The following is a 25,061-nucleotide window of genomic DNA, read 5'->3' as shown; positions in this document are numbered from 1 at the left end:
TTGGCTTTGCTTTGCTTCTTGGCACTGAAAATGAAACTGACTTTGGAAGGCTTCCAAGATTTACAAAACTCAAACAAAAAGTATTGGGTAAGTTTTGATTCTTCTGCTTTTGGCGCAGGCCATGCCCACGCATTAGATATTGTATCGTATGTATGAATTTAATGAATCTGATATGACTTACAACCACTGACAAAAAAATAATCCCCTTCTATCCTACTTCAAGAGTAAGCAAACAGATTGAGCGAAGGAGGAACATTCAGTTTCTGATAGGACTAAAGGGGTGACCTTTCCACTCTCCTACTACCAAGAGAGGATATGTCAAAGATTTGTGATGTATGAACTGAAAGTGACCATTTAGCTTTAACTGCAGCCCAAAATCTTGAGGCATGGGGCTTATTTGCAGAGTCAGAACCTGGAATCAGACGTGAGGCTGATATAAGATTCTCCCGCATCAAATGGACCATCCATCTGGAGCAAACCTCAGCTGCTGCTCTACATTCAGAAAGTACTCTCAAATTAAGAGATGCCTTCCTATCTGCAAAAACACCCGAAGATGTACTGTGCTCATACCAGGACCTTGTTAGACAACTGCAAAAATGCCTGCAATGCAATAACCACACTAAAAAACACTCTTGCCATTTTACATCCAAACCTTGGTTTGACCAAAAGTGTCTAGAAATGAAGAAGTTGCTCCTCAAAAAGTACAAAGGGTACAGGAAGTCAGACTTGGCATCACTATCTTCAGAATGGCTGCTATTGAAGAAGAAACGCAAAACTTAATTAAGGAAAAAAAGAAACAGGCATTGAGATCAAACTGGCATAAACGAATCACTGCTTTGCGAACATATGACACAGCTGCCTTTTGGAAGATAGTGTCTGGGAGCTGGCAAAGCAACCCTCATGGATTAGACTTCCACATCCCTGTGAAATCATGGGGAAAATTCTTCAGCAGTATGAGTGGAGGGAGGCAAGCTGGTGATTTACTAACACCACAAGATCTTAATGGTCTACCAAACTGGCCCCCTGTTTCAACATCTGAAATTGGCAGACTCATTTCTGAACTTAAACTGGGCAAAGCCCCAGGAAGTGATCATGTGCCCCCTGAACTGCTGAAATCAAACTCTGAATGGTGGACAGCAGTCTTAGCAGTTCTGTTCACATGCATTGACCGGTCTGCTTGTATACCATCTGACTGGGGGCTTGCAATAATTATCCCCATTTATATATATAAAAAAGGCAATAGATCAGATCCTGCCAACTACAGGCCTTCTAAGCATCATCAGCAAATTGTATGCTAGTCATCTCCTAGACAAACTATTAACCTGGTTGGAGGAAGAAAACGTTTTAGAAGAGGAACAAGCTGGTTTTAGGATCGGACATGCAACTGTTGATCAGGGCCTAATATTGCAACATTTAGTAGAAAAATATTCCTCTCCCTCCCGGGGAGCACTTTACACAGCCTTTATAGATTTTAGGTCTGCATTTGACTCAATCTCAAGAAACAGACTTTGAAGCAAACTTGTGACCACCAACATAGACAGGTGCCTGCTGGCTCTCATTCGCAGCCTTTATGAAAAAATGCATTTGTGAGTGAGATGTAACCGTGAAGGCCATCTGACTAGACCAATACCCTCACTTACGGAGTAAAGCAAGGTTGTGTTCTTGCTCCCACTTTGTTTAATATTTATATTAACTCTTTGGTGAACTCACTCTCAGAAATAAACCCTCACCCTCTAAATTGGCTGGGAGAGCAATATCAGTTTTACTTTATGCAGATGATACAGTACTTTTATCATTACCATGAGTTGGGCTGAGGTGGCTTCTAAAAAAGTTAGATGTGTACTGTAATACTGAACAGCTAGCAATTAATTATGACAAATCAAAAGTGCTAGTCTTTACTTGGAAAAGATGCACACACCGCTGGCAAATTAATAGGCACCCAATAGAACAAGTCAAACTCTATAAATATCTAGGAGTCATTTTCCAGTCCTCCGGTTCCTGGAAAGCTCACGTGTCCCATACTATAGCAAATGCTCAGTGGAGTTACAACTCACTTATGTTTTTATGGTAAAGGAGGCCAGCATGTACCTTCAGCAATTCAAGTTTTTAATGCTAAAATCTTGCCACAAATGTTATATGGAGCACAACTGTGTGTGTTCAAAAGTGTCAAGGCTTTAGAAGCCATCCAGACAAAATTTTTAAGAAGCATCCTTAGTCTCCCAAGCTGTGTGCCTAATGTAATCTTGCTACTAGAGACGGGTCAGATCTCTGTCGAGTCTTGGATCTGGATATATAAACTAAACTTTTGGTTAAAACTGAAAGCCTAAAGGTTTGGTCTCATTGACCCTTGGTGATCTATTTCAATAAAGATGGAAAAAGTTAGTTGATGAGAAAATCCTAAACCTGGAATTCTCACTAAACACCATCCTAACTATGTACTACACAAAAGCCAAAGAAAACATATTGACAGCATATCTGGGACACTGAGCTGCAAAACTACCTAAACAGCAGCTTCTGTTCTTCCAGTCTTTAAAGACAATGGGAGGGCTCTTCTTCCCACAGAGCACTTAGATAACCTTATTATCCCAAAACATAGGAAGGCCTTCTCTTTGGCTAAATTCAATGTACTCCCTTCTGCTATACTTGTGGGAAGATAGAAAAAAGTACCATACAATGAACGCCTATGTCGCTGTGAGGCTGAGGCAGTGGAAACTGTGGAGCATGTCTTGTTGTACTGCTCTTTTTACCGAGACCTTCATAAACATTTTATAAATCCAATTTTATAAAGTTTACCAGGGAGATCTATAAGGTTTTATGTTGATTATCTTTTGGTGGACCAAGACCCCAAAATTACTGCCAAAGTTGTTAGCTTTTGTGCAGTAGCAATAGCTTGTTGGCGCAAGATGTTGTCACAGTCTTAGAAGGTTTTAATATTTACTTCAGCATTTACCTTTGTCATTTTAGCATATAAATGTTTAATACCATTTTAACTACCATATTCAATACTGGGTTTTAACCCTGCTTTTGACAGTGTTTCTTAATACCTAAATGTATATGTTTCTATTATATTCTGATGCTTGTACATTTTTTGTTGCTGGTCATCGACTGCAATACAGAAATATATATAGGATTTGTGATGGGGCCCTGTTTGTGATTGACACAGCCTCACTCACTCATGGTAGAGAGGTAAAAATGTCATCTTCCTTATATCAGAAGCTGAATGGACCTCATTTGCCCAATCCAGCTGCTGATTTAGATTAGATTAGATTAGATTTAGATGTTTGTACTGGTTACGTATTATGTATAGTGGATGATGGGTCTTGTGCCATGCATTTAACCATACTTGCATATTAGGGTTAATGCGGAATGCCACTTTCTCTCATTAGCTTTTTTTCCATGTCAGGAGCGACTTGAGAAACTGGTGTAAGATAATTAGCCGTCTGCAAGGACGTTACGCCTGGACATCCTTGTGGGCGGCTTCTCTCATGCCCCCCCTGGAGCTGACAGAGAGAGCTCATCCACACTCTCCTCAAATTTGAACAGGGAACCTTCAGGTCAGCAACCCAACCTTCAAGTCCTCAGTCCCACCGGCACAAGGGTTTAACCAATTGCACCACCACCACCAGGAGTTCCTATCCTCATTAACTAGGAATTTCTTATCTTGATTTAGTAGATTTATGACCATCTGCAGAGGGAATTTACAACTGCCAGAAGCTGCAAGGTCATTCTTCTGAGGGACTGGTATGAAGGGGGAATGGAGAGCTGCTTCTGAAATAGTTTGATAAAATGTGGGGAAACCACTACACAAGAAGAACCGGCTTTGCTCACTGACAAAGGAGGTGAAAAGTAATAAAATATTTTAATTGTTTTATCTATAAATGTATTGTGTAGTTAGACCTCAGACCTAACAACATACGGTTTACTGTGGTTCACTCTTTTTTCTTAAATAAACATTCTGTATCTTAAGAGCTGGGCTTTGTTTGTACATCACAGATTCTGACATTTGGGACCCATGTTGTCATGCCACCACCTGCCATATCATCAGCACTATCACCATCCTTTTATCGCTAGTATCATTTTTCCTCTTTCTTACTTTGAGAGCAAACTGGGTGGTCTCTATGGAGGTGAGCAATCTCTATGGAGAGTAGCATCCACAGCACCAAACAGCCAGACTATAGCTTGGGGTGGTCTTTTGTCAGGCCCAGATATTCCAGGGCAACTCAGCAAACATTGCTTGATCTGAGGACCCCTTAAAGCAAGAAGAGCTTGATTAGCTCTGGAAAAAACATACCTGGATGTTTCTCTGCTATGGCTTCACTACGAAGGAAAATCAGAATAGGCAGCTCATTTGTGTCTTCTCATGCCTTACTTTGAAGAACTTGGCTGGATGCTTCCAGGAGCAGCCATTGACAATCTCTAGAGCAGCAATGGGGCCCTCTTGGCAGATGTGCATGCAATTTCCTACCCTTACTTTCCTCTGCCTGCAATGGGCATCCCATTCTACCTAATGGGGTCACTAGGGCACTGCAGGGGGTGCAGACTGCACTGGATGACACCATCAATGGGGCTCATTCGAAAATGAGTTTCTACATTTTTTGTACAGTGTTTCAGCTATTTTTTTATTTTTATTTTTTTAAAATCCCTGTTATTAGTTATAACCACAAAAACATTTTCCTAAACACAGGTTACAAAGTACTATATATATAATATATATATACACAATATAATTCTCAATCCAGAATTACATTTTGAATCGTTAAATGTACATACACTCTAGTCAAAGCAGTAATTTGAGCCTCCGGTGGCCTAGGGGATGAAAGCCTCGTGACTTGAAGGTTGGGTTGCTGACCTGAAGGCTGCCAGGTTCGAATCCCACCCGGGGAGAGTACGGATGAGCTCCCTCTATCAGCTCCAGCTCCATGCAGGGACATGAGAGAAGCCTCCCACAAGGATGGTAAAAAACATCAAAACATCCGGGCATCCCCTGGGCAACGTCCTTGAAGACGGCCAATTCTCTCACTCCAGAAGCAACTCCGGTTGCTCCTGACACGAAAAAGAAAAAAAAAAGCAGTAATTTTTACTCGGTTACAATTATGCTTTGAGTGATGTGGTTTTATCTGCCCATGCTACAAGCATGCCTGGTTGCTTTCATTGTTGAGTTTTTTGTAGTAACTCATTTTGTCTTTTCACTCAAAAATATACAAGAATTGCAATTTATGAGTAACATTAATACAAAAAAAAACATTACTAAGGATTCTGGTATGGAAGGAGGTCCATGTGGGTGCCAGCATAAGTTATCACACTGGTTGAGATCAACACTAGTGATACGACTAGTAATAGGAGACCCAGCCATTACTTCTGATACTCTCAGAAACTAGATGTTGACTTTGTGTTTGTGTTTGTTTATGACTTAACACATCTAGGCCAAAACATTAATGCACTGTTAGAAAATATTGTGCACCAAGAGGAAGTCACACAGTTATTTTCTGGTTTAGCAAAACCTCTTTGTCTGAAGCCCAGAATATGATGCTCACAGATAACCACGAGAGCAAACATTTATAAGTCTGGCATCAAGCTGAATACGAATTTGAATTCCTCACATAGCCAGTCTACAATTCTGTAGCACATTTCTCTTCCTCACTCTCTTCAGTGCATCCTTGACTTCCTTGTTCCTTAGACTGTAGATAAAGGGGTTAAGCATTGGGATGCCAAATGCATAAAACAGAGATGTTATTTTGTGTTGACCTTCAGAATAGTTTGAGCTGGGTTGCAAATAGACAAATAGGCCAGTTCCATAGAATATGGCCACAGCAGTCAAATGGGAGAAGCAAGTAGAGAAAGCTTTCCTTTGACTCTCACGAACGTTGATATTGAGCACGGTGAAAAGGATGTAGCTATAGGAACTGACAATGACAGAGAGAGGTCCCAAGAGAACAAGCCCAGCACAAATGAAAGCTAACATTTCCGCTACAAATATATCTGAACATGAGAGTTTGAGAAGTGAAGGGATCTCACAGAAGAAATGATCAATTTCCCTGGACTGGCAGAAAGACAGAGTACTTATCAAAGTAGTATTTATCAGTGAGTTCAAGAAACCAGTTATGAAGGCACCACTTGCCATCTTGATGCACTTGGTGTGGGACATGATAGATGTATACAGCAAAGGGTTGCAAATGGCCACATAGCGGTCATAGGCCATCAGCCCCAAAAGGATGCACTCTATACTTGCAAGAGCAACAAAGAAAAACATTTGAACAAAGCAACCTGTGGATGAAATAGTTTCCCTTTCTGACAAGAAATTTTCCAAGACTTTGGGGGTGATGTTGGAAGAGTAGCAGATATCTAGAGAAGCCAAATTACTGAGGAAAAAATACATGGGAGTATGAAGCTGAAGGTCCATTCGGATCAGCAAAACCAGTCCCAGATTGCCCGCCACAGTTATAATGAAGATCAGCAATAGCAGTATGAAAAGGGGAATCTTCCACTCTGGCTGATGAGTAAATCCCAGAAAGATAAATTCAGATACCCTGCTGTTGTTTTGTACAGACATCTATATGGCAGAATGATACCTGGGGTATTTATGATGAATTAATATGGATCTTGGTATATCTTGGGGCCCCTGGTGGCACAGTGTGTTAAAGCACTGAGCTGCTGAACTTGCGGGCCAAAAAGTCCCAGGTTCAAATCCTGGGAGCGGAATGAGCGCCTGCTGTTAGCTCCTGCCAACTTAGCAGTTCAAAAACATGCAAATGTGAGTAGATCAATAGGTACCGCTCCAGCGGGAAGGTAACGGTGCTCCATGCAGTCATGCCGGCCACATGACCTGGAGATGTCTATGGACAATGCCGGCTCTTTGTCTTAGAAATGGAGATGAGCACCAATCCCCAGAGTCGGTCACGACTGGACTTAACGTCAGGGGAAACCTTTACCTTTACCTTTATATCTTCAGCAGTAACTTAACTTTTTTTGTTAAGTAGCTGTTTGCTTATTGTCTCCTTTTTTCTTTCAGTCTGTAAATATAATACAAAATAAATATGATCCCACATCATAGTATCAATAATCGATGTAGCATATCTAATGTTCCTAAAATGAAGCATATGATTTAAATACAAATATGACTCAGGGTATATCTACATTATAGAATTAATGCAGTTTGTTGTAATTTTAACTGCCATGGCTCAATGCTATGGAATCTTTTGATTTGTAATTCGGTGACATACTTTGGCTCGTAGTTTGTAAAACTACAACTCCCATGATTCAATAGCATTGAGCTAAGGCAATGTGATGTCAGACTGTGTTAATTCTACAGTGTAGATGCACCCTTAGAAAGGCATTGTTAAATATATACTGGTATATTTAAAATAGTTTTAACTTTATTTTCAGAAAACTGAGCAATAAGAGGTTCTATTGGCTCAAACTTTACCCAGTTTTTCTTCTTAAGGATGCCAGCGGACAATGATGGGCATTTGTGAATGTTCCAATTTATTAACAAGTACACAGATTGGAGTGGAAGCACCATTGAAGAACTCCAAAGCCTACCAAAATATACTGGTATCAGTCTCAGAGCCGTTCTCCAGAAAGACAGCTGGCAGCACCATCAGGTTTGTATTCAGACTGAGGCAGCTACCAATGAGCTGCAGATTAAGTCATCCGACTAATGCAGTGGTTCTCAGCCCGTGGGTCCCCAGATGTTTTGGCCTTCAACTCCTAGAAATCCTAACAGCTGGAAAATTGGCTGGGATTTCTGGGAGTTGTAAGCCAAAACACCTGGGGACCCACAAGTTGAGAACCACTGCACTAATGGCTTGTTGCTTCCATCTATATATATAAATGAGTGATGGCATCACAGCGACCAACAAAACAACAGGCCTCCCAACCTCGAAATTTGACAACACAACCCATCATCCACGCCTCTAGGTTGATACAACAAAAAGAAAAGAAAAATAAAGTCCTAATTAGAGGGAAAGGAATAATTGTTTTTATCCAATTGCTGCCAGTTAAAGGACTAATCTCTGCCCACTTGGTCTCCTAGCAACCAACTCAGCCCAGGGGACAGGCAGACTTAGGCCTCACTTAGGCGTCTTCCACAGATTATCTAATTTGCACTGGATTATATGGCAGCGTAGACTCAAGGCCCTTCCACACAGCTATATAACCCATTTATAATCTTATATTATCTGCTTTGCACTGGATTATCTTAACTCCACACTACCATATAATTCACTTCAGTGTGCATAATATATAAGATAATATAAGATTATCAATATTCAGTTGAGTCTCACTGATCCAACATAAACAGGCCGGCAGGATAAGTGAATATGTTGGATAATAAGAAGGGATTCAGGAAAAGCCGATTAAACATCAAATTAGGTAATCGTTATACAAATTAATCACCAAAACATCATATTATACAACAAATTTGACAGAAAAAGTAGTTCCATGCGCAGTAATGCTATGTAGTAATTACAGTAGAGTCTCACTTATCCAACACTCGCTTATCCAATGTTCTGGATTATCCAACACATTTTTGTAGTCAATGTTTTCAATATATTGTGATATTTTGGTGCTAAATTCATAAATACAGTAATTACTACATAGCATTACTGCGTATTGAACTACTTTTTCTGCCAAATTTGTTGTCTAACATGATGTTTTGGTGCTTCATTTGTAAAATCACTAGCCACTGACATGAAAACCATGATGTGCCAATGAGTCTTCAGTACCCCCCTCTTCCACATGAAACTCTTTCTACCCATCCTGAAATTGCTATACAGTTTTAATTTTTTTCCCCCGTTTTAACTCAAATTGTGAGTGACCATGAGTCTCCTATTAGGCTTTATAGTTTGGGTATGAAAACCACAAAGGTCCATGAGACCCTGATTAATGGGATGAGATTTCATGCACTTTAACTCCCCAAATTGGGTTGCTGTACCTTCCATCAGCAGAGCTCTTCCATCCACAAAGATGATCAGTCCAGTCATTCTTCTGCCATATCTGTTTCATGCCATCTCTATTCTTTACAAACAGAGTCACATAGATTAACAGATTTTAGCTGGAGAAGTCTCTTGCCCATTCAAATAATTTAAAAGCTATTCAAAAACCTTAAGGAGTATGATCTCACGTATTACCCTTTTCCAGCATGGATATATTTGTTTTATATTTGTGGCATAAATAAAAGATTATGATGAGATGAATCCTTTCACTGGGAAATGTAGAGTAAGAGTAAAACTATGGAGTGCTTCCCAAGCAGGATCAAAGGGCATGAAGGAGTTTGAGATGTAGCTACTAGGCTTGTCCGATCGATGGAAAAAATGTTTCAATTCTCTTTTCTAAAGTAGGGGGTGCCGGCTCTTCGATATAGAAATTATTTCTTAATTTTTCACCCAAAATTTTCGGATATTTCCGAAAATTCATAAGGATTCTAAAATGTTTCTAAAATGGCGGACGTGCATGCGCAATCGCCAAAAAACAGGAAACTGGGGGGGGCTTTTCTGGGGGTCTCCCGCCCTCATTTCTTGAGCTAGTCTCATCAAATTTGGTACAGTGGGAGAACACATTCCACACTCTTTGCTCAACAAATTGCAGAATGTTTCCTGTCTCCTATGATTTTTGGCGAATTTTCATAACTTTTTATAATACACTATTTTTCAATATTTGAAGAAACCTGTTCCTGGTTTGAAAGTCTTATTTCCTGTTCAATTGGGTTCTTATCACTATAAAAGTCCCTCTTCTACTTGTGTAGACTTTGGATTAGAAATGCAGCACACGCCAAGCAATGCCTTGACAGGATCGGCAACGTCCTTTGGAAACTATAAATTGCCTTTGAACCTTTTGATCAATGGTGCCACTGGCTGACCTTGTGATAGCAAAAATGAAACTCTGGCTGAGGGCTTTGGATTAGAAATGCAGCACACACCAAGCAATGCCTTGACAGGATTGGCAACGTCCTTTGGAAACTATAAATTGCCTTTGAACCTTTTGATCAATGGTGCCACTGGCTGACCTTGTGATTGCAAAAATGAAACTCTGGCTGAGGACTTTGGATTAGAAATGCAGCACACGCCAAGCAATGCCTTGACAGGATTGGCAACGTCCTTTGGAAACTATAAATTGCTGTGGACCCTCTATTGAATCAAATCAATGTCTGACTTTGTGATTGCAGAAATAAAGCTCAGCCCAAGGCTTGGGAATAGGAATGGAGCATGAGGAAAGCAATGCATTGGCGGGTGCCCCACGTCCTTTGGAAACTATTTCTTCCAATGTACCCTTTAGGTTTGAAAACAATGTGTGTCTTTGTGATTGCTGCAATAACACTCAGGCTTGGGATTACAAACGGAGCGGGAGGGAAGCAATGCACTTGCAGGAACGCAGACGTCCTTTGGAAACTATTATTTTCAAGTCCCCCCCCCTTTCAGGATTGCAAATAAGGGCTGATGTGGTGATTGCTAAATTCCAAAAAAGAAAACAGAAAGGCAAAGGGACTCCCTCTGGAGTAGAAAAGTAAAGCACCCCAAGCTCTGCACTTGCAGGAACGCAGACGTCCTTTGGAAAATAAAAGTTCCCTAAAGCCACAGCAAGGACTCTGCCACAAGCCCCAAGCCAATTTCCCCCCCAAAAAACACAATATTGAACCAGCAAGAACAGACAGACACTCTACCCCCTATAGCCAGAACAGTCACTTAGCCCTCTCTCCCCCAAGTAAGCAAGCAGCTTCCCAGTGCACGCGAACCACCCTCTCTCCTCGGTATCCTAGCCCAGAATGGCTTGGCTCAGTTGGGGAGGGGATTTTTATAGAGATCCTCCACGTGGACGCGGAGGACGCTAGCCCCCACCTTTTTCAGCCATCGTGGAAGTCTCTGATTGGCCAGGGAGTGGTAGCCATGTTAGGCTGCGCTAGGCTCCCATTCATGTTAGGTTGCAGAAACAAAAAAATTTTTTTAAAAAAAATATATTTAAAAAAATTTTTGGAAGGAAAAAATTTAACGAAAATTTTAAGAAACAATTAGAGAATGGGCCAACAATGGTTCGAATTACATTGCCAGTTGCGCCCAGGGAAACGTTTCAATACTCGTTTCAAAAAACGAGAACAATCCGAAATAATTACGAAACGAGAAACATAACGAAAATTTGGACAACCCTAGTAGCTACAACCCACTTATTTGTGGACTTGAGATCCATGGTTTCACTTACCAATGCTACAAAAATATCTCCTCCCTCCCAAAGTGTTTGTGGGATTCTCTAGGCCTTCCAATGCGATTTTATGATATGCTTCCAACCCAAGTATAGTTAAAATATATTTATATTTTATTGTGCATGAACTTATCCACCATGGATATAGGGATCCTAGTGTACTAAATTATGTAGTTCAGTGGATTCCAACCTTTGGTCCTCTAGGTCAGTGTTTCTCAAACTCTGTTCCTCCAGGTGTTTTGGATTCCAGCTCCCAGAAATCCCAGGAATTGTGGGAGCTGAAGTCCAAAACATCAGGAGGAGCAGCGTTTAAGAAACACTGCTCTAGATCAGTAGTTCTAAACCTGGGGTCCCCAGATGTTTTTGGCCTTCTGCTCCCAGAAATCCGGGTAAACTGGCTGGGATTTCTGGGTGTTGTAGGCCAAAAACATCTGGGGACGTCAGGTTGAGAACCACTGCTGTAGATCAACTGGCAGTGATTCTGGGAGTGAAGTCTAAAATACCTGGAGAACCCAAGGTTGGAAACTACTGCTCTAAAAGGAAGTCTGATGCCCTGAAGGAAAATGATTTTGGTGAGTAGGTGTGTACATGTCTGTGTTGCTGTGTTCTGTGCTTTTTTGAGATGCTGTTGTGTGAGTTTACATGAGTTGTTGGTTTGTTTTTATTTCTCCAAATAAGAAAGCGTTGTCTTAAAGACACGGTCATTGATGGAGCTATATTGCTACCCATCTCCATTCCAACTAACTCAAAACAAAGAACACATTGATAAAACTTTTTCTTAGCTTAGTAGATATTGCATAACTTGCTATGATCAGTAAATACTACATAATGATTGTTTTTAAAATAAGCCTTGTTTTTAAAATGTTTGTGTTTATTGACTATTTTATTTGTTTTATATATATGTTTGATTGCTGCTATTTTGTATGCTGTTTAATATGTTGGAAGCCACTTTGGGTCCCTTTGTGAGAGCATGGTATAAATAAATATTATTATTGTTATTTATTGTTGTTGTTGTTGTTGTTGTTATCCCATAAGCTACTCCAAAACCGGAGCCTCCGGTGGCGAAGTGTGTTAAAGTGCTGAGCTGCTGAACTTGCAGACCAAAAGGTCCCAGGTTCAAATCCGGGGAGCGGACTGAGTACCCGCTGTTAGCTCCAGCTTCTGCCAACCTAACAGTTCAAAAACATGCAAATGTGAGTAGATCAATAGGTACCGCTCCAGCGGGAAGGTAATGGTGGTCCATGCAGTCATGCCGGCCACATGACTTTGGAGGTGTCTATGGACAACGCCGGCTCTTCGGCTTAGAAATTGAGATGAGCACCAACCCCCAGAGTCGGACACGGCTAGACTTATCGTCAGGGGAAACCTTTACCTTTACCTAACTCCAAAACCTACATAGAGTATCCTCAGTGCTGTAGAAATAGATTTTGAGACATGTTGGCATCTAATAAGAGATCTGCAACACAGCCCTGTATACAATTGCAACATCTTTACAACAACCAAATTGTATTTGAGAGAAGTAAGTCTTGTTGTGTTTACTGGGTTGTCCCATGCAAACTAAGTATATGGGATTCCACTATATTTGGTATGACTTGTGGATTGTATTGCATCCTAACATTAAATAGTTCTATGTTACTGCACATTTTACTGTGCCACTTGTTTCTTCCTATTCCTAGAAAAAAAGTTAAGTGAAACATTCACTAACTATAGTGAAATTTTGCTATTTAGAAATGGAAAGAATATTCAGAAATCTTTAACAAATAATTGAAAGTACATTTCTAAAGTACTGGGAAACTGTAAAGAAGAGAATTCTGGATTGCAGTGAATCTTTGCAGTTTGAGAGTTTATTCTATGATAAATGTACATGGTTTTGTAAGCAAATATTGTTTCTTGAGCAGAAAATGGTATTTTAAATGCAAAAGAAGCAGGTGGACATTTAGCACAAAGCAAATCTTCAACTGTGAATAATCTTTGAAAACCAATCCGTTTTTTGCCGTGGGAAGAATTTTTAAAAAAATCAAAATTAGTGACTTTCAAATTTCTCCCTTAGGAAAGTAAATGTCGACAATCCCTTCAGTTCTGAAACAATGATGGTTAGATAGATACCAAATACTGACATCTGAAGCTGAAGTACACCTTTTGTGTTTATTGTATTGTTTATTTGCCAAAAAACTTAGGACTGTGAATGCATATGGGATATGTGTGTGATATGTGGTTCAATTTTTTGTGCTTTTTGTGGGTATAGTCCAACAATCTTAACTGTGGCTTTAAACCATCAGCCTTTCCTGTTAATAGAAACACTAGAGTGCTAGCCTCATGTTTACTTGGGGTAGAAACTACAAGGACTATCTTTAAATATACTAAATTAGTATGGGGGACATAGGGTCTGCATTTCTTTGGTTTGCAGGAGGAGTATTGCTATAAATTGACTTTGCTTTCCATTTCATTTTTGAAGTATAGGAAGGCAGAAGAAAAAAGTTAACTATACAATGACAGGAGTTATGATTATAAACAGACATGAAGAACAAAATAACTTGCATGTCGTGTATGCAGCAGACCAGCTTCTCTTGACAAATCCTAGCTCAGTGGTTCTCAACCTGTGGGTCCCCAGGTGTTTTGGCTTACAAAAATTCCCAATCAGTTTACCAGCTGTTAGGATTTCTGGGAGTTGAAGGCCAAAACATCTAGGGACCCACAGGTTGAGAACCACTGTCCTGGTTAGATTTCTAAGTTATGGCCACTCACAAAGGAGAGATAATTTTTAGTTCCATATAAGCTTCTCTTTTAAAGAGACTGGTCTTGCACACTGCAAGGTATTTCCCATGTGTTCCAACACATGGCATTAGTATGCTACTCATGTTTTGCTAGTGTTGCATGAAAAAACCAGCCCTGGGTCCTTGGGATGTCTAGTTTACCTGGGTCAGGTCCTCACTCACTGAAGTTTTTTTCCCCTCCTTTTTCTTCCTTCTTCCCTCTCCTTCCCTTCCTTCCTTCCTTCCTTCCTTCCTTCCTCCTTTCCTCCCTCTTTTCCTTCCCTTTCCCTTTTTCTTCCTTCCTCACTTTTTCCCCCCTTTCCTCCATTTCTTCCACTCTGCCTGCCTTTCTTCCCCTTTTTCCTCTGGGAAGCCTGGCTTGTTAAAGGTACTTTGGAAAACTATGTCTCTCATGTATATAATTTGCCCTAAATGCTCCATGTTTTTTTTCCCTATGTGTTCCCATTTTGCCTATATGTTGTGTTAACCTAATGTTTTATGCTCCTGAGATCCCCATTCCTTCCCTTTGGGGGGAAACCTTGTTCCTGAACCCAAAGATGTCTTGCATCCCACACAATTGCATAGCCTGGGGGAAAGAAACCAAGCTGGGAATTTCCTCATCCATTTCCAGCCTCACCCATCTCTTGGACTTTACCTGGACATTGCAACACAATAGTGGCTCTTGGACTTTACCTCTTGGACTTTATCTCTTGGACTTTACCTGGACATTGCAACACTTACTGGCTGCCGTTCATCTTCCGGTCCCAATTCAAGGTGCAGACCATCTATATATATAAAATGATAAAGTTGTTTGCGCAGTGACTATAACAACAAAACTAAACATCCCAGAAATACGAAATTTGGCAACACAATGCAAAAGGCTTGCCTCCAGGTTACAACAACACAACCACACCACAAAACCACAATCCAGACCCACAAAACTCACAACAACACATCATGTGATAACAACACAACTAAACACCCCAGAAATACAAAACTTGGCAACACAATGCAAAAGCCTTGCCTCCCAGTTGTAACAACACAACCACACCACAAAACCACACAACACCCACAAAACTCACAACAACGCATCGTGACTATAACAACACAACTAAACGCCCCAGAAATACGAAACTTGGCGACACAACACAAAAGCATTCCCTCCTGATTGTAACAACACAACCACACCACAAAACCACAATCCGGACCCACAAAACTCACAACAATGCATCGTGACTATAACAACACAACTTAACGCCCCAGAAATACAAAACTTGGCACACAACTAAACGCCCCAGAAATACAAAACTTGGCAACACAACACAAAAGCCTTGCCTCTCAGTTGTAACAACACAACCACACCACAAAACCACAATCTGGACCCACAAAACTCACAACAACGCATTGTGACTATAACAAATACAAAATCTGACAACACAACTCATCCACCTCCCCAATCCCTACATTCACACTTGGCCTCCAAAAAAACAATTACAATAATAACAATTACAACAACAACAACAACAAGAATCAACACCATCACAGGCAAGAAGCAGCCAGGCACTGAGGCTGAGAGGCCAGTCAGTGCTACACTGGGCCTCCAAAAAACAATACAGTAGCATCTAACTTATCCAACCTTCATGACCACTAGAACAACAATAATAATAAACACCTACACAGGCAAAACAAAAAAAAGACTATTGTACCACAATAAAAATATAAACCGCACTCAGCAGAATCAGACATTACAATTAACAACAAACCAAAGACAACAGGGATCTCAAGCAATTATCAATCAACACAAAAATTGAAGACGGTAACAGACTTCAAATACTACTACTAATGTGAATATAAAGAAGGGTGGAGGTCACAGCATAAATACAACCTAATGTAGACTGACCAACACCACCAGACTAAGCCACAGCAACGCGTGGCCGGGCACAGCTAGTCATCTATAAAGCCCTAAACGGTTTGGGACCCACCTACCTCCGTGACCGTATCTCCCTCCATAAACCTGCCCGATCTTTACGATCATCCGGGGAGGCCCTTTTATCACCACTGTCGTTATCCCAGGCCCGCCTTGTGAGTACAAGGGAGAGGGCCTTCTCTGCTGTGGCCCCCCGATTGTGGAACTCACTACCTACTGAAATTAGGCAAGCTCCCATGCTGTTAGCTTTTAGGAAAGACTTGAAAACATGGCTTTTCCGCTGTGCCTTCGGTGAGTAATTTCTGTCATATATTTCTGTGTTACTCCCACCCCGAACATCTATCCTCTAGATTACCCCACTTCCATATGTCCCTGCCCGCAGTGGAGTACCCCTCTGTCCCTCTCACTCCAGGTTTTATCTTTGTGTTTACGCGGCCTGCCCTTGTTTTATTGTTTTTTGATTTCTTGATGTAATGCCTATTATTATTTATTGTATTTTAATGGTGCTATGATATGTTGTTTTTATATTTTATTATATTGTATTGCTCTGGGCATGGCCCCATGTTAGCCTCCCTGAGTCCCCGTTGGGGAGATGGTGGCGGGGTATAAATAAAGTTTTATTATTATTATTATATTATTATTACTCGGGCAGGGCTATCACCTCTTCCTGCCCCCCGGGGAAGAACCAGTTTCACCACCTGTGCCTTTGATGAACGGGACCTCTCGCATCGGAAGGAAAATCTGCATGTCTACAGCCAAACCCATCCTCTGTCATTTTTGCATGATTGTATTAATATATGATGATTTGTTTCTCTGGAGTCTGGAATGCCAGCCATCCCTATTAAGGGGCCATGTCATGTTCATCTCATAAGACAATAGCATTCCTGGGTAGGGCCAAAGATGCCCTCAATCACTTTGCTATTTTTCCTGTTCAGTAAAAGGAACCCCCTTCATTGACAATCATCATTTGTTCCTAGCCCATGCTGGCCAGTGGGTGTGACTGGTCAGAATTAGAGGCTTGGTTGCAGCCTATGTATAAAAAGGGCTATGAAACTGTATTCTGTATGCTATCTACTTTGTGAATATATCTAGCATCTTATCTGCAGATAATAAAATGTTCCTTGGCTGAAAATCACCTTCTCTCCTTGCTTGCTGGCTAATTTCAACTGGGCCTAATCTGAATGCTCGCCATAGCAGGAACTCGCTAAAATGGGCAGCTTAGGTGAATCACTTGCCTGGGTTTCTCCCAACAGGCATCTCCCTGGTCTCACTGCCAGAGGTTGCCTCCTAAAATGGGGCCAACACTAGGGAAACATATCCTGGGATAAAAAATAATTTTACCAAAGGAATAGAGGAGGAGACAGAAAACTGTGGTTTCTCCCTCATATTTTAGCTTTGTATGCACAATAATGAAGGGATCCTCCACGACTTGTTACAGTATGTTGTCATTGTGCACCCAGCTATAGACACAGTAAACACTTTTTCCATTGTCCCTTATTCTCCCCACCTCATGGCTATAGAGAGGAGTCACTGCAAGAACAAGGTTGAATTAAGGGAGTTGGAGTAAACAGGAAATCCCTTCAGTGAAAATCTCCTGCAGTGACCTCCACCTCCCAATGTGTACAACATAAAATAATGCATATATGGAAAATGCACAGAAACATGATTCTATCTATGGGGTAATATAAGAAAAGCCTTAAAGAAAAAAAATATGTGCCTAAAAGTATGCATATTGAGAAAGAAAATGTACTAACATTCACATGAATGTCTGCATGGAAAGGAAACAAATTTCAATGCAATGTGAAATGGATGTGATGAGGATGGCAGTGGGATTGTGAGGACAAGAACCACAACTAGCCTACATATCTTAGGGCACAGAGAATACAAATTTAAATAACTATTTCTTTCATGACAATAAGTACATAGACAGACAGACATTGTACGTGTTTAGAGATTAAGAGAAAATAAAAGTTCTGTTAACAAGTAGCAAATTGCTAATATTTCTACTGAGGTTACCCTATTGTCACCTCACAAAGTTATTTCAGACACACTCAAACACATTTCACAATTAAATCCTGCATTTATACATGATAAGCCCATACACTGCTCAGCTTTGGGCACAATTGCCACAGACCATAATTGTCTCAGACCATCCACATTTATGTTCTCTCTCTTTCTTTCTCTTTCTTTTCCCCCACACCTACTGATCAAAGATAAGAATTAGACATTTCTCCAGGATATATGAGATTATGACTTACCTTTTTATCCAGAAAGAAAATCTCCTTGCAGAACAAATTACCTGCAAGTCCTTCAGAAGCATTACCTGTCTGTATTACAGTACTACAACTTCATTCTTGTACAACTCATTCATCTAACAATTTTAATTAATATTATGTATGTTTGCCTTATTAGTGTCTATGGCTTACCACCAATGTTTAAAAACAGAGGAGTGAGCTATTTTTTTCTGCTATTCTACTTGTTCCTTTAAACTCCTTTGCAAACATACATGTAGGAGCATATATTTTGCCCTATTTTCTAATGTGAGATACTTCATCTCAGAGGAATACAACTATGCCGCAGTTCATTTATGTTTCCATGCTGTTGGACCAATTAGAAGGTAGATTGAGAGGCAAGTTCTGTATTTTCAGAGGTCACAATTTTATTCATTAGATTCACAAACAACAGAATATATCTCAAAGACAGGTATTGAACTTTAAACAATCCTCAATACGTTCAGGATTAACAGATCTCAACATAAAGAATTTAGCTCAACAAGTTCACCACATGCAGTAAATGCTTCTCTCTGTAGATCTATGCCCATTATCCATAGTAAGTTGAGACTGGAAAATAGGAAGCATGTACTTGGAAAAGAAGGGCAGAGATGGTTTTAGGAGGTTACCATGAACCAAGTCAGAAGTAGATTCTTTAGAAGAGGGGCTGCCAAGTTAGAGATATGGACTCCTTGATACTGTAAAAGTTAATTTTTTAGATTACAGCTAACCAGAGGAAGTTAATTCCTCTGGATTGTAGTCCAAAAAGTAACTTTTCCAGTTCCCTGATTTCCTGTATGTGTATATTATTGTTCAGTTCTAATCAAATATCAATCTGATACCTATTAGGTGCTCTGTTTCAAGGAGTATCGCTTACTAGATTGAAGCTTTGGCAAACCATGAAAGTCAGAGTCACTTTTATTTGGACTGTGAATTTGCCTTATGTGAGTTCTAAACCAGTTGAATTAACCCATCCCGAATGGTGAGTTTCATTCAGCAGTCAATTTACTCAGTTGACATCATCATAACTGACTTATCCAAACACCCTACTGACTCCAGCCATCTCCTGGATCAACAAAATCTAAGTGCAGTTCTTCCTTTCCTCAAATACCTCAACTAACACACCCACAAGAAGGAGCCAGATACAGTCATATGGTGGTTTGACATTGTGGTTGCAACTTTCTTAAGAGTTAAGCAAGTTACACTTAGAAGAACAAGGGGATCTATGCTTTTAGTTAAATCTTCATCTGTGATGGAGCTTGCACCTGACCAGCCTAGCCAGGCTATATGGTCTCACTATCCTTTGGGGTCATTCCCAAATTCACCAATCACTTATGTCTAGGTTATCCCAGGCCCTGAGATATTTATGATGGAACCTAAGACCTAGATTTTACATGGTCATACCCTGATTATGTAATTAAGCATGAAACATTAAGCATCAGACACACTTGTACAGAATGTCATTTTTTAAAAAGCAGGTATAATAAAGAGAATATATGCACACATTTTCAAAGCAGCTCTCTTACCCAGAGATTCTTTCTCTTCTCCCTGAGAACTGATACAAAGGTTCCAGCCCCTGACACTCAATGCTAGACCTAGGACCTCATCACATGGGCTGTTTGCCCCATTGTATGACACTTTAGGTCCATTTCAAGGACACCCTCTTCTATACAATCCTAAACAATCACTTTCTCCCGTACAATCTGCCCCGAACACTTGGGGGGGGGGGGATTACTTCAACCAGCCCGAACCCATCACCCAGAGGACCTTTTCATTGGCAACTCCAAGATTGTGGAACAACTTGCCAGAAGAGCTCTGACAGCTAAATGAGCTGTTGGAGCTTAAAAAAAAAATAACATCTAAAGACCTCTCTCTTCTGGCAGGCCTATCGAGGCAGTTTTTAAACATGAATTGTAAATGTGTGTCCTTTGTTTAATCTCTGTTTAGTGTATTTTATAGAAATATGTTTAATATGTATCTTTTATAGAAATACATTTTAATATATGTATTTGTGGGATTTTTGCAATGTTTATGTGTTTTAATTGTTTTATAACCCACCTTGAGCCATGAAGAGAAGCGGCTAAGAAGTCAAAGTTTTTTATTTTATTTTAAAAAGAAGTGGCATGGTGCCCATCAGATGACGTTTGCCTACTTCCAGCCATCATCCATTACCATTTCTCCTTGAAATGGAGCTGAAGAGAGTGCTGAAAGTAGGGAGTTCAGAACATAAGCGAATAATCATGTTCTTAGCCCCCAATGTGCACCAGAACCATCACTAACGCTGAAAAACAAGTGATGGGATCTGACAGATTTGCCCGTATTGAATCGTTTCAGTGACGTGGAGGAATGGGCATTACTCAGCACTTTGCTTTCACTACATTTTCCCCTTAATAGTAATCTAGGCTTGAAATTGTGCTCTTGCTAGCTTTTTAACATAAAACTGGTCTAATGGAGGGAAGAAAAGCCTAACAGGAGGGGAGCGTGGCAAAATGGTTTATAATTACACTGGTATAATGAAGGGAAGCAAAGCCTTTCAAGAAGAGATAGTGGTAAAGGGATTTATAATTAATAATAATAATAATAATTTTATTCTTATACCCCGCCCCATCTCCCCGAAGGGACTCGGGATGGCTTACATGGGGCCAAGCCTGAACAGAACAATAAAACAAGACAAGAAAACCAATGAAACCAATAATCAAACCATAAAAACAAGTCATAAAAACCACATACAAGATAAAATGTTAAAATCATGGATTAGGTTCAGAGAATCTAGGCCAAAGTGCTAAGAGTGCAAATAAATCATATCATCAAGGGAAGGAGGTTACTCAGCTGTAATGGCTATAAAGTGCCATTATAATGCAGGGGAAGGCATTCACTGTAATGGGCAACCGGTCGATGATACAGAGATCAGTCACCAAAAGCCTCCCGGAAAAGCCAAGTCTTCAGGAGAGGAGGGTAGGGGCCTGCCTAATTTCCCCGGGGAGCGAGTTCCAGAGCCGGGGGGCCACGATGGAGAAGGCCCTCTCTCTCATCCCACCAGCCGAGATTGTGAAGAGGTCGTGCAGGTTCGTAGGGGAAAATGCGGTCTCGAAGGTAGGTGGGTCCCAAACCGTTTAGGGCTTTGTAGGTGATAACCTGCACCTGGAATTGGGCCCAGAAAATAAACGGCAGCCAGTGGAGCTCCTTAAACAGTGGCGTTGAACACGCCCTGTAATTTGCTCCAGTTAGAAACCTGGTACAATGCTTGTATAATTGCACTAGTACAATGGAGGGAAGGAAGCCATGGGAAAGACTTGTCATGGCAAAGGGGTTTAAAATTTCTTCCTGTCCCAGTAATGGGATGATATCCATAGCAATCTTGACTTCTGAAGTTTTCCCTGATTAAAAAAAAAGTAATATGGAGAGAGCAGAGAAAAGGATTCCCCGTGTGATGGTTCCGAATGTGGGCAACAACGGGCAAAAACCTGAAGAGAGAAACACATGTGATGGGAAGACAGAACCTGAAACGGACAAGTGGGGGTTTAATAGTACGATTCCCTTTTCTGAAAGTCCATGTGATGAGATCCTTAGAGATCTAGGGACTCTACCGATCTCAGTTTCTCTGGGTTTTAGTTAAGTTCGACCAGTTTTACTCTCTCAGCAGTTGCTCAGATCTTATAGAAAGTTTAGTAGCTCAATCAAATGAAGCACATTATCTATAACTCCCCTTTCCCTAAGATTCAAGGCAGCACCTTCTACTCTCCTTACCTGTGATCTACCTTCTAATTTCTTGTCCTCCATCTTGGCCACGTGTACACAGTTCTGACAATTGCATGCATTTGTATTTTCTGCTCCTTTCTGACCCCAAGTCATCTGGTAAGCAGTTACAAAGTGGGCTGTGGGTAAGGGGAGAGATATAACAAGATCCTATGCAGAAAACAAATTACACAAATGCCTGCCTCAGTTCTTTGTACTTCTCTTCCTTTCCTTAAATAGCTACTTCCTAGTTGATCCAATTTGTTGTAGTTATTGGCTTGAAAAATTATTGACAAAACAGTTAGAGTAAATGTGAAAATTGTTCTTATCAATTTGTCTTCTCAGTGCATCCTTCACCTCCTTGTTCCTCAAACTATAGATCAGGGGGTTGAGCATAGGGATGATGAAAGCATAAAACAAAGAGACAAATTTATTCCGATTCTCTGAAAGTTTGGAACTGGGCTGCAAATATATAAACAGGCCAGTTCCATAGAATACAATTACAGCAACCAAGTGAGAGCTGCACGTGGAGAAGGCTTTTTGGCGGCTCTCTGCTGAGTTCATCTTGAGCACCGTTGAAAGGATGCAAGTGTAAGAGCTCAGTATGATCAAGAGAGAACCCAACATGTTGGCTCCAGCACAAATGAAAACAAGCATTTCTGCCACAAATGTATCTGAGCATGAGAGCTTGAGAAGAGGGGGGATCTCACAAAAGAAATGGTTGATTTCATTAGATTGGCAGAAAGACAAAGTGCCTACCAAAGTGGTATGAATAATTGAGTTCAGGAAGCCACCTGCAAATGCTCCACCTGCCATCTTTATACACTGAATGTGGGACATGATAGATGTATACAACAAAGGGTTGCAGATGGCCACGTAACGGTCATAGGCCATCAGCCCAAAAAGGATGAATTCAGTACTCGCAAGAGCAACAAAGAGATACATTTGGATGAAGCAGCCTGTGAAAGAAATGGGTCTCCCTCCTGACAGAAAAATTTCCAAGGCCTTAGGAGTGATGTTGGAAGAGTAGCAAAAATCAAGAACAGCCAAATTACCAAGGAAAAAATACATAGGCGTGTGAAGCTGAGAGTCCATTCTGATCAGCAAAACTAGTCCAAGATTGCCCACCACTGTGATAATATAGATGATCAAAGACATTATGAAAATGGGAATCTTCAGTTCTGGCTGATCATCAAATCCCAGAAAAATAAATTCAGATATCACACTGCTATTTTCCATAGACATCTATATGACAGGAGTTCCCAGGGGATGTTTGCGGTGAATAAATCTGGATTGCTGAAGCCTTCAGAAGTAATAAACAAAAATGTCTTTAAGTCTTACTATGTTTAGTAATGTGAAGTTCACTCTTTGTTCACTGCATGTTCCCCTTAAGTTGTAGACCAAACAGTACTATTTGCTTTGCCTTCTTAACCTGTAAATATAAAATATAAACACACTTCAATATAAAGTCTAGGGCATGAAATGACATACAAACATTTTTAATATTCCTGATATTTTACATATATTATTTAATATTTACAGTTGGCCCTGAAAATCCACAGATTCAATCAAACACGGCTCAAAATTATTCAGACAAAAAATAATAATTCCAAAAAGCAAACCTAGATTTTACCATGTGCGAAGCACTACGTGGATGTGTTGTATACCCTGCTGTAGCCTCCCACCATTTCACAGAACCTCAAGCTCTCTCTAGCATTCATTTGAGTTATTCATTATTTCACATAAGGAGCACAGTTTTACTACACCACTGTATATGATCCCTCCCCAGTACTGAAAACTATCTCTATAGGACTCTTAAACTATTTCATTTTTGTTAATTTCATTACTATACTCTCGAGTAAGAATTTTCACTTTATTTCTAGATGGACAAAGAAGGCTAGGAGGGTGGTTGTCATTTTCTGATGAAACAGGCACCACATATGTCGACAGTTCCTACCTAAGGCAGTACACAGCAAGAGTTGCCTGAGCAGCATTAATGAGACAGTTGTCCATTGAGCCCCTGCTTCTTCCTAGAAAAAACAAAACAAAACATAAATGCAGTCACTTCTTGCAAAGTTGCCAGCTCTAATTAGTGATATATGCGCCTATATCTCTGGATAGATTCAGCACATGTATCTATGAATTTAGTTGAGAGAAAAAAGCAGGGCATATATTTGACAGAACCAGCATTGTTTTAGGGATATGGGAGTAGATGGAGACTTGTTTCATGGTTTTCAAAAAATTCTGTAGAGAGCAAAGTAGCAGTAGATCTAGAGACCTTAAGTCCAGCTTGTATGTAGGTGCTCTGCAAATAAATGTGATCTCTGATGAGTGCAAGTAATCAGCACATTTTCTCTCTCTCCAGGTGTTAACCTACATCACTACTGTGTGTGTACATATATGTGTGTGGGTACAAAAAGAGAGAGATTCACACACACATCACACACGTATCTCGCTTAAATTCAGAGTGTGACTGTGCCATTGTGCATACAAGTTTCCTTGTTAATAATAATAATAATAATAATAATAATAATAATAATAATAATAATAATAACAACAACAACAACTTTATTTTTGTACCTCGCCACCATCTCCCTGAAGGGACTCAGGGCAAATTACGTGGGGCAAAGCCCAAACGACAGTTTAAAATGTAATTACATTAAAATGTGTTACAACAATGTAAGACAAAATAAGACAACGACATTATAACAATATATAAAAAGGCATCAAACCAGCAATCAAAATCAATTTCACTTATTGTCATGGGTGGGGGGACTAGTGCAACAATGATTTAAAGTCTAGGCTAATAAGTAAAGTGCATAGGTCATATGTTAGTTCTACCTAGAAAGAGGGACCTGTCTATATCATTATTCCACCTGCACATTGCATGACATACAGAATGCCAGCTCAAACAATCCTTCCAGAATGAGGAAATTGTCATTTTTCTGTTTATTATAAAAGTATGTGCATGAGTTTAAACAGTACAGAAGATACTTAAGCTACTGGAAATTTACCAGAATTCATGAATAAATGTCCCATTATGCTTTCATTATTGTACTTTTCATACAAACATCACTTCCCAACACATTTCCCATTCAAACACATACATACAATTAGGAAAAGAATGAGAAAATTCACCTGACCAGATGCAATCATAAATGATCCATCTGAATGAGCAAGATGAAA

At 40.2% G+C, this 25,061-nt stretch overlaps 1 protein-coding gene across 2 annotated transcripts; it reads right to left on the bottom strand.

Moving 5' to 3' along the window:
• Window positions 1-4,989: 4,989 nt before the first annotated feature.
• Window positions 4,990-24,433, bottom strand: LOC100553036 (olfactory receptor 5F1-like). Of its 2 annotated transcripts, XM_062967177.1 has the most exons (2): window positions 22,527-24,433; window positions 4,990-6,550 (listed from the first exon to the last, which is right to left on the bottom strand). In XM_062967177.1, the coding sequence occupies exons 1-2, from the start codon at window positions 23,118-23,120 to the stop codon at window positions 5,597-5,599; spliced, it is 1,548 nt and encodes a 515-aa protein (XP_062823247.1). In that variant the 5' UTR covers window positions 23,121-24,433; the 3' UTR covers window positions 4,990-5,596. The 2 variants fall into 2 exon arrangements, with proteins under 2 accessions (XP_062823247.1, XP_008109448.1); XM_008111241.3 differs by lacking the exon at window positions 22,527-24,433 and having other exon boundaries at window positions 4,990-6,598.
• Between the last annotated feature and the right edge of the window lie 628 nt (window positions 24,434-25,061).

The sequence above is a fragment of the Anolis carolinensis genome, chromosome 1, assembly GCF_035594765.1.
Source record: "Anolis carolinensis isolate JA03-04 chromosome 1, rAnoCar3.1.pri, whole genome shotgun sequence".
Taxonomy (NCBI): Eukaryota; Metazoa; Chordata; class Lepidosauria; order Squamata; family Dactyloidae; genus Anolis; species Anolis carolinensis.
The sequence above is the reverse complement of the archived record's forward strand: the minus strand, read 5'-3'. Positions and strand labels throughout refer to the sequence as shown.

Bases quoted from the DNA above. Each gene is read 5' to 3' on its own strand.
- LOC100553036 (XM_062967177.1), bottom strand. From the start codon at position 23,120: ATGTCTATGGAAAATAGCAGTGTGATATCTGAATTTATTTTTCTGGGA. The intron at 6,551-22,526 runs GTTTTCATTTGT...TCTGCCATATAG, and splicing joins CATTTGTGGCAGAAATGCTT to ATGTCTGTACAAAACAACAG.